Source organism: Vigna unguiculata, chromosome 5 (assembly GCF_004118075.2).
Source record: "Vigna unguiculata cultivar IT97K-499-35 chromosome 5, ASM411807v1, whole genome shotgun sequence".
Classification (NCBI taxonomy): Eukaryota; Viridiplantae; Streptophyta; class Magnoliopsida; order Fabales; family Fabaceae; genus Vigna; species Vigna unguiculata.
This window is the reverse complement of record NC_040283.1, coordinates 47,584,187-47,594,703: the sequence shown is the minus strand read 5'-3', so window position 1 is coordinate 47,594,703 and position 10,517 is coordinate 47,584,187. Positions and strand designations below refer to the sequence as shown.

At 34.9% G+C, this 10,517-nt stretch overlaps 2 protein-coding genes across 2 annotated transcripts; one reads left to right on the top strand and one right to left on the bottom strand.

Annotated features, from left to right (window-relative positions):
- Positions 1–1,159: 1,159 nt before the first annotated feature.
- On the top strand, positions 1,160–3,850 carry LOC114184182 (root phototropism protein 3-like). The gene is made up of 2 exons (XM_028071453.1): positions 1,160–2,230; positions 3,162–3,850. Exons 1-2 carry the CDS (start codon positions 1,529–1,531, stop codon positions 3,705–3,707), a joined length of 1,248 nt encoding a protein of 415 aa, XP_027927254.1. The 5' UTR covers positions 1,160–1,528; the 3' UTR covers positions 3,708–3,850.
- Positions 3,851–4,473: 623 nt separating this feature from the next.
- On the bottom strand, positions 4,474–7,980 carry LOC114183210. The gene is made up of 7 exons (XM_028070142.1): positions 7,605–7,980; positions 7,359–7,474; positions 7,149–7,267; positions 6,881–7,043; positions 6,450–6,673; positions 6,033–6,357; positions 4,474–5,810 (listed from the first exon to the last, which is right to left on the bottom strand). Exons 1-7 carry the CDS (start codon positions 7,767–7,769, stop codon positions 4,679–4,681), a joined length of 2,244 nt encoding a protein of 747 aa, XP_027925943.1. The 5' UTR covers positions 7,770–7,980; the 3' UTR covers positions 4,474–4,678.
- Between the last annotated feature and the right edge of the window lie 2,537 nt (positions 7,981–10,517).

Below are 10,517 nucleotides of genomic sequence, written 5' to 3'. Positions count from 1 at the left end.
TGCCAAATTACGTTCCTGCACGAGTTTAGATTCTCTACTGATTTTTTTGGTGCTGTCCTCTGCTAAGTATTAAAAGTACATTGTGTTGGTATTTTAAATATTTTTTTAATATATTATAAAACGTCAAAATTATTGATAATTAGTGTATTAAGGAGACACAGTAGAAAAACACACAAATAAGGTTTATTAAGTAAGATATTTTGAATTGAGGGAATGGAAGCATTGTATTATCTTTAGATTTTGGCTAATCCTAACAACAAATTCTCTACCACACTTTTCCTGGCTCATTTTTTTTATTGGTTTTTAAATTTATTGAAATTTACAAAATCAAGAATGAGAAATAAAACTTACTAAAATTTGTGATTTTCAATAAACTTATGAGAATAGGAAAGTATTGTTAATATTTTTCTCCTTAGATTTTGTTGGGTCCTATAGTGCTTCATTTCAAGCTGAGGACTAAATTTTAGCATGGATTTTATTAATTTTGGAATGATCTTTTCGAAATATAAAAAGGAATCCATATCTATTTCAGAATAAATGAAAGGTGGTGAAGAGATTTGTGCAGTGTAGAAAGAATCACCCTGATATGGGCCTGGTTTATTGAGGCCCAACTTCCAAAACCAGTGGACTTTCTTCTTTCTGCACCCATGATTACCAACTGCACCTCATACTAGTAGCAAAAGGATTAAAATACCCTTCTCAGTGCACTATGCCACTTCTATAGTTGCTGTTACTGCCGCTTCTGTTTTCAACTACACTTTTACCCTCATCATTACTGCACTCTTTAAGAGGAGAAAGAAGAAGAAAATGTTCATTTTAAAATAGGATACTGGGATTTTGATACCCTTCTCTTTTCTACTACTATTTGACACTATTCTTCATAAATATTTACTTTATCCTTTTTTTTTAAATATCAAAGTTAATTTTTTTAAGATTATTTTACCTTATACAAATTGTCAAATTATCGCTAAATAATGTAAAACAACCTTTTTACTTTAATACGATTGTGATGCCGGAAAAGCATAACAAAGTACATTTTGAATCCAATGTGAATTATTTTGAAATAGTACAATAAAATCGAAAATGGTCCAAGATAATCAGAGGTACACATGTCTGCTTCGAAAACAACAAAAAGCTAGGGGGTTCACGAGCATGGAATGCAAAAACAAAGTTTGGAATTTTACATAGGCCCTTCTCAGGCTTCCATTTTCATCACTTTCCATCACTCTGTGCCAATTGCCAACTGCAATGCACAATCCCAACGCACGCTTTCTTACATATACTATGATGTAAATGTGGCCTTATAAAGTAGCCATATGCTCCAAATTTTTGTTTTTTATGTCATTCCTTTGCCCATGTAAATGGAACAAGTCCGAATCCCACACGCAAAACACAAGAAACAGAGAAAACAAAACTAGTCGTTTTCAAGTTTGGTGCTGTGTTGTAATTACTTTTGTTGTTGTGTGTTATAAGCAAGACACTGGGTGGCATAGAGTTGCAAAGCTGCAGTGTTGTGTGAGTAGTGCAAATGAAGAAACAGTGTTGTGAAGAATCAGAGGCAACTGTTGGATCCTGGGAATGTTGGTTCGATGATGCATGCATCGTTGACATGGATTACTTTGTGAAGACCCTTTCAAGCATCAAACAGAAGGGTATTCGTGCAGACTTGATTGGTTCCATCATCACTCATTATGCTTCTATTTGGCTCCCTGATCTCTCTGCCTCTTCTGAGAATGGTGTCACCACTCATTTTCAATCCCCCGAAAGCGTCACGAATTCATGGATGAAGAAAAGATTCTTTGTGGAGACCTTGGTGAATGTTCTGCCTCCTGAGAAGGATTCTGTCCCATGCAACTTCCTCCTTCGTCTTCTCAGAACCGCCAACATGGTTCGGGTTGATGCCACTTACAGAGCTGAGATTGAGAACCGCATTTCCTCGCAGCTAGATCAAGCTTCTCTGAAAGAGCTCATGATACCCTCCTTCAGCCACACGTGTGGAACTCTCTTGGATGTTGAGCTTGTCCTGAGGTTGGTTAAGAGGTTTATGAGTATGGACCGTGATGGTGCTGCTTTGGTTAAGGTTGCCAAGTTGGTTGATTGCTACCTCGCTGAGGCTGCTGTGGATGCTAATTTGTCCTTGTCTGAGTTCCATGCACTTGCTGGAGTTCTTCCAAGCCATGCCAGAGCCACGGATGATGGCTTGTACCGAGCCATTGACACTTACCTTAAAGTATGTCTTCTCATTTTACTTTCAAAGATGCAGTTCCATGTGCTTCTGCCAATGTTCCTTTGTTAGAATTGGAGTTTCACCTCAGTCTTTCCTGTAATAAAACCTTGGATTTGACATCAATATAAAATGTCAAGGTGAAACTCCAATTCGAATTGGAAAACAACAGAAAAACACCTATGGAATAGTCTATGAGTTTTGTTGCTTCTTTGATTCATTAGAGGTGATTTTTCTTTTTTGTTATTCATGCCTCTTAGTTTACGTATTGATGACAAGGTTCATTCTGAATATACTGGAAAATGCTTCTTCTGTTGTCACTGGCATGAGATTCCTTTTTTAGTGGAAATATGTGAAGTGAAACTGAAATAACATAAATGTCTGTCATGTGGGGCCACTATATCATAACTGTGACAAATTGTTTTTAATATTTGGCTTTTCTCTTGTCCTAATATATACATATAATAGTTTACGTAAATACTTTACTGAAATGGAACGCAACTAATGCTCTCTTGAGAACAGGAAACTCTTTCTAGTTTAGATGTTAAAGCTTGGCATTTCCTTCTGGTTGCTCTGTGTATTTATTACTTGCCATAAGGTGCACTAGTCTCTTAAATTTAGGTAACACGTCACGTACAAGTAGAACTATAAACTAGTAGTTAGTCTTCCTACATGCTATTTGAATAATACAAACTTTTCCTATTTGTGAGATTAGAACTTCACTTCACCATTAAAAAGATCCATATACCCTTTTGGCCACTTTAGACAGTACTGGATGGGGACAAGATTGTACTCTGACTACTAGCTATAGCTTTTGACTTAGTGGTAAGCGCTCAATCCTAACATACATGACATGTATGTTAGTAGTTATTGTTTCTTGCACTATTTGTGGTGAGTGTGTGATTTTGAAACTCCGAACTCTGGTTATGTGTTGTAGGCACATCCAGGTGTGTCAAAGCAAGAAAGGAAGGGTCTGTGCAGAGTGGTTGATAGCAGAAAACTGACACCAGAGGCCTCACTTCATGCAGCTCAAAATGAAAGGTTGCCTGTGAGAGCAGTGATTCAGGTGCTGTTCTCTGAACAAGCCAAACTCAACCGCCAAGTAGATTGGAGTGGCTCCTTCAGCTTGAGGAGTCCAAATGGAGGCCTTGACCCACCTGGAAGGTGCCTTTCAAAGCGAGAAATGAATGCTCAGCAAGTGGAGATAAGGAAGCTGAAGGAAGATGTTTGCAGGCTGCAAAACCAGCTGAATGCCATGAAAGTGCAGATGGAGAGGTTGGTTGTGAAGAAGAAGGGCTTGTTCAAATGGAAGATGCTTGGAATGCCTACATTTGGTAGAAATGTGGGAGGGGTGGAGAGAATAGAACAAGAGGAGGAGGAAGCTGAAAGAGAAACTGGGTTTGGAAGGCAAACGCCAATGGACATGAAAACCAGTTTGGTCAAAAGTAAGATTCCCCAGAAGTGGAGGAAATCTATGTCCTGAAACATTGGTTTTTGAACAAAAATATATGATTCATATAGTCTCTGTTAATTTGTTATAGTATACAAGTTCGTTTTTTTTGTGTTAGACCTGAGAAATAATGCGAGATATAACTCTGGTATTTGGAATAAAATTCAATTCGATGTGCATATACCAAAGTTCTTTATGTAATAATGACTGTGACTGCATAAATAAAAGATAAGAACGCACGACCAAGACCTGAAATGTTCTGAATGTTTCCTAACTTTTAACATATAACATACACTGTTAATGTTATTTGACAGTTAAAATTAATGAATGTTATTTGACAGCTTCCTCCTCCTATTATTAAAATTTATATAATATAATTAAGAAAATTTTAAATAAAATGTTAGTATTTGTTTGAGATTCTTGAGTATTAATATTTTTAAAAGTAAAATTGTAATGTAATTCACGTTTTGAAAACCAGTTAATTTAACGAGTTTAGTAAATAAAATGTTAATTATATCGAAGAAGTTAAACATATTAAAAATAAAATAAAATAAGCAGACATGTAAATGACAAAAAAATTTCCTTCTCTGTTTGATGCTTTTGAACTTGTGAACGTTTGTCTGTAGCATCTGAATCCGATTCCCAGACAAAACACCAGATCATTTCTGTTTGTAATTCACTAATTCTAGTAAATAAAGTAAATGTGGCATTAACGGGAATTCATTCAGTTTTTGCAAAGCAGAAAAAGTACAAGAAACAGAAACTTAAATTGCTAGCAGCAAAAACAAGCTGTTATAACTTATCAAATATTTGACAACTTCAAAATCTTGTACACAAATCAAATAATGGTTACATTTCACACACTAATTTTCTCTCTCTTTTTTTGGATTATAGATTTCACTAACTTTATTCAGCTAAACACAACTCAAATTGTAAAATCGTGAAGAAACAAAGGTTACAAATACAAATGCATTATGCATAGCCTCAATCAAATGTATCTCTATTCATAGATTCACAGCTTTCTTGATTGTTTTGATGGATGACCTCAAGAAACTGTTTGATGCTGCCAAATCATCACTTGCTGTTGGCTTCTTCCGAATGTAGTCCACACCTTTTCTGATACCAAAGAGCAATGAAGGAGATGATGGAATTCTCCTCAAGGTCCTGGCACTCTCTGATCTAGGAAGTTTTTTTTCCTTTTTATGTTCTTCCATTTTCTCCATCCCTTCAACATTAGGAGTGCAATTTCCTTCACCTATGCAAGCTTCTTCAGAGTAATTTTTATGTCCTGTCGGTATAACACTTCTAGATTCACTTTCCATTCTATCTTCTTGATCTGTTAATCCATTCTTGTCTTCAAGAAGCTGTAGCTGCTTCTCTTTAAAATCAGAATCTGAAACTTTTGAGATCCTCAACTCCTTTTGTGGGAACTTCTCATTCAGTTGTTGGATTATTTTTTCTTCAGTTCTACAAGAAGCATTTGCATTTGCATTTGTTTCTTCTGGATCAGTTCCTGGTTGCTGACTATTTTCTAAAAGCATTTGAAGCCACTTCTCCACATTCCCTTTTCCACGTTGCTTTCTGGTTTCTTCATCTTCCTCGATTTCTGTCTCATGAAGACCTGTGAATGAAAAGCTACAACTCCTCTTTCCTTTGCTGATTTTAAGCTTCTCAAGTCTTTGCTCAATTGTGTTTTCTTCATCCAATGCAACACTTGATGTAGTATGCTCCTCTAGCTTCTCTTCTGTGTCAATTTTAGCAGGCATTTGCATCTTCTCTTCCTTATCTTCCTGCTTTTGTTCCTTGTTTGCAGGGAAGTCAACTTCGGATGTTTTTTGTTCCTCCTCTAAAAACATTCTGAGCTCCTTGTGCGAAGGTGTTCTTGGTCTGGGCCCAGGCAAGTAAAGAGCAGGTTTAGTGTCTCTCTCTTCTAAAGTGGTATAATCTATTCTTGACCTTTTCCTTCCTTGCTCCCATTCAGGTCTAATCTGCTTCTCTATGTCATCCCTTTGTTTGTATTTCTTGTGAAGATCTTTCTCTGCAGCATCACAAATTGCCCTCTGTGCTTCAAGTCTAGCCATTAGTGCATTAGTTGCAGCCAGGTTCAATCTTACCTGTTCCTTATAGATAACACTCCTGCAACAAAACCAATCATTAAAAACCAGTAGTTGAAGTCCAAAGAAAAACACTTATTATATGTCAAATGCAAGAAAATTTTCAACTAAAATCTATCAGTAATTAATGTATCAGAAAAGTAATTTTATCTGAAGGAACAACTATTTTTCTCGAAAGAGTTTTTTGTAATGAAGAGAAAATACACTCTATAACACCATTTCAATCTCGGGTATTGGGACTTACTGGTGCATGGTGTCCCTAATCATCTTCTCAAGCATAATCCTGTAAGAAGATTGAGCCTCAGCTAACCGTCTGCATTTTTCTGCCTTCCTCCTACGTTTTATGAGCGCCGATTCCAGGTCTTGAATAGTGAGCTTTTCTTCTTCATTTTTGAGCTTCATTTCATTCACTTCATCATCCAGCTTCTGTATTTCTGCCTGCATTTTTGTAGTTTCCTCTCTTTGCTTTAGGGAATCTCTAGCCATGACAATTGCTTGGTAGGGGTTTTTCACAAAATCTGGATCTTCATTTTCTTTCAGAAGATTGCCATTTCTTTTCCTTGCAGCTACTGAAAATAGTTTCAATCAGAGGATGGTCAGACATAAAACAAATCATTTAACCAATTCAAATTTTGAACCATAACCATCAACTGCCACCAACCTATTGCAGGAGACATTGGCCTTGGCTTCCTATTGTAATCAAGTTGTCTCAAAGCTAATGCATCACAAGGTTCCCTTCGAGATTCTACAATTGCAGCTGGAGCTAGGCCTATCTCATCTTTCAACCCAAAAAAGTGTTGTGGGAAAGAATGAGAATCCACTATTTGTGAAGCATTCAATTCTTGATTTTCTCCTTCATAGAACAAAAATGAAAAGGCTCTGTGCCTGTCATTTGCAAATACAAATACCATTACCCTTCCATCATGTTAGGATAATCCAAGTGTGAGAAGTCCCACTTTGGATAAAAAAGATAAAATGAAACATTATATAAAAATAAAGACACATAATCCCATTGTCTTCAGGTTTTAGATTAAAAGTCGTGTAAATTTCAGGAACTAACAGAAATAAAGAATAAACCAAAAAAAAACCTGCCTGAAGTCTGAGTTTGACGATGCAAAAACAGACAGGAACTGGTTCACAGAGATCCCCAATTGGAAATCCCACCATGGCACCAAGAATTCCAGCTTGTTTTTCTTCCTCTTACATACTTGCCGCTGTAATATCCTTAGATTGCTAAGAACAGTCAAACCTCCCCCTGCATTCCGATACCAAAGGAGCAAAATCATACCATGTGACACACACACCCTAATTGAATTCTACTTCTACACATTCTCAGAGTATAAAAAGAAATGAAAATTACTTGAACAAGGAAACCAGTGATCAACATCCCAAGCCAGAGGAGAGGCAGAATCTGCATGATAATAGATCACATTGCCATAACCATCCACTCGAATTACAGCGGGGTCAAAGCCAGCATTCCTGATATTTGCGAAATTGTTAATAACACAACACAAGCAATGCATCAGAAATCAAAATTGAAACTTTCAGAATCTTCCAAATTGAAACCTACCCAAGATGGCGGAGCTGCTTCCACAAGACACTGACAAAGATCTTAGACTTGCTGGTAGCCTTAGCTTTGGGATCAATAATCGGAAACATCTCATCCAAATCCCCAGCTCTCTCAGCCTAAAACAACAACCAACAACACAAAATTCTTGAATTCAAACTCAGAACTCACTTTAAATGTTTTCTTCACCACTTAAGCTAAGACATACATGATAGAGAGAAAGAAAGATCGATTTTTTTTTTTGTTTACCTCATGTTCTTGCAAAGCATAAGGGATGAAGGTAAAGGGAGGGCCATGGGTGTAGGCACCGAAACCCCGGTCACGGCAGAGTTTTGCGAAGGCTTTGGGGTAGCCAAGGTTCTCATTCACTACCATTTCATCTGGGGCGAACCCAAAATCCTCAGCTTCCGCCATTACCGTTGGGTTGAGGTTTGAAGTTCTTGTTTGCTGTTACAGTTTTTGAAGGGGGGTGGAGGAGCGTGTTCTGTTTTGTTTCTTGTTTCGTTATGTTTTGGAGTAATGTACCTAAGACTAAGAGAGCCAACGGTCGAATCGAATTTAACTTTCAAAGGTTTGAAACTCAACTAATCAATTTAAAGATTAGGATCACTTTACAATACATGTAATAAATTTGGTGCCAGAGGTTCCCTCTCTATACTACTAACATGGTAACGGTTACAAAGAACGAGGATATGTAATACTCACCTTATCTACTTTTTGTTAAGACTAAAATACCCCTGAAATTGTTTTTTTGTTACATGCTCCTTTTTGTTAAGACTAAAATACCCCTGAAATTGTTTTTTTGTTACATGCTCTCGTACGATTCTAGAGATTTTTTTCGCTCCAATTTATAATTGGGTTAAATATGTTTTTTGTCCTTTAACTTTTAGTAAATATTAGAATTAATCTATTTTAAAATTTTAGACAAATTTAGTCTTTCATCTTTCAAAATACATAGATTTAGTTCTTTTAATCAAATTTTGTTAAGTTTATTTAATGTTTCATACACATTTCAGGATTGTATTTGAGTTGTTTATACTATTTGACACATTTTTACTTTAATATTAACTCAAATACTATGGTGAAATGCGCTTGAAATGTCAAATAAACTTAATAAAATTTGATTAAAATGACTAAATTCACATATTTCGAGAAATGAAGAACTAAATTGGTCCAAAGTTTCGAAATGGACTAATTCTAAGATTTACTTAAAGTTAAGAGACTAAAAATATATTTAATCATTTATAATTTACCTAAAATAACAGTTTGTTAAATATTTATGCAGATGATATGATTTTTTTTTTCATGTAAGAATTAATTTTGAACTGTGGCATTTTCATTTTTGCATTTTTTTAACAAATGAATTTGGTTTGAGCAAATTGGGGGCACTGTGTTGAAAAAAGCTACCAAAAAGTATCTTTTTTATTTCAAACAAAGTACACTCCGAAAAAGAAACAAGATTGTAATGTTTTATTAACGTACAAATATGGTTATTGACTATGTATGGCATGTGTGGTGGGAATAGGATTTAACTTTATCCTTTGTTGATGATTAGTGGGGTAAGGTGAGTAAAGTTGGTTCCCATATCAGTTTTTTGGTTTGTGGTTTGAATTAAGAAGCATATATTGTTGTGTCAAATTATGAATTGTGTGTTTTTTCTTGGTCTTGAAATTTTCATAGCCTTAGTGGGTTAAGCGTACTTAAATTTTCGATAGTGCCGTTGGATTTGGTGCTTGGAAATGTTGCACTCAATTTTTGCTCCATATTTGGTTCTTTGTTGACCCTACCATTCAATCTTCTTTCAAGTTTATCATTGATTACGCTCTTTTACTATCATATCACATCCACTTCTATATTAGTCTTTCTTATGTTCCTTTTTGGAAAAATCTATGTATTTGTACATTATTTTCTATCTCGTCATTTTTTTAGGATTAAGTATGTTTTTAGTTTCTGAACTTTGACTCAAAATTGGAATTCGTCTCTGGTTGAAACTTTGATCAATTTTAGTCTCTAAACTTTAAAAATGAATGAATATAGTTCTTTTAATCCAATTTTGTGAATTTTTTTTTAGGTTTCGAATGCATTTCTTAGTAAATATTGAGCCGAGAATGTGTCAAACAGAGTAAACAACTCCAATATTAACATGAAACACATTCCACCTGTTGAAAAAGAGTCAACATAATTGGGTTAAAAGGACTATATTCATTCATTTTTAAAGTTCAGGGATCAAAATTTATCAAAGTTTCAACCAGGGACGAATTCTAATTTTTGACCAAAGTTCAGGAACTAAAAACATACTTAACCCATTTTTTTAATAAATTAAAATTTAATGTTTCTATTAATTTTATTAAATTTTGATTTTAAATATACTAATGAGAATTTCTCAATTGTTTTAGATTTAAAAATATATTTTGGTTTATCCATTTAGAACATATTTATTTCTGACTTTCAAACTCCAAAAATTTAAAACATGAATATTTTAGATTTTTCAACACTCCATGGAAGTGCATGAAGAAATCTCATGGGGTGGAGGAAGTAACAGCCCCAATCAAGCATTCACTTTATTTGGGCTTAGACTAGAAAAAAAGCCCAATTCACATAACTTGTCGTGAAGCCCATTATACTGATAGCATGTGTTGTTGTAATACGTCGTATTAAACATTTTGTTTCATTATTTCAACGAACATTTTGTTTCATGTTCGTTAATCCTTTGAACATAGTTAACATTGCGTACGATGCAGTCATGATAATAAGAAACATTTCTTGTTAAGGAAGACTAACATATTTTCAAATACAGCAAGTCTTGGTTTTGTGTTAGCCAAATAAACATATGACACAATGCAATGTTTTCATTTCATGAATTTTTAACTGCCAAACGCAATATCCAAACCCTGATTTCTTAAGGTTTTAGCATGGCCACGTTCCATGTTTTTAACCAACCCTTTCTTTTTGCTTTACCAACCTTCTTCATTATGGTAAAGTGTAATATGAAACAAAATACTAGCATTACTCGAAAGACGTTGTCCTCCCAAAATTTATTATTATGTTGGCAATCACGCATTAGTTTAAATGCTTTTTCCTCATAGAAACTAAGACGAAAAATTCAACCAGTATAGATTGATTGATTATACAATCTGTCAAATATTTGTTTTAAGTATTACA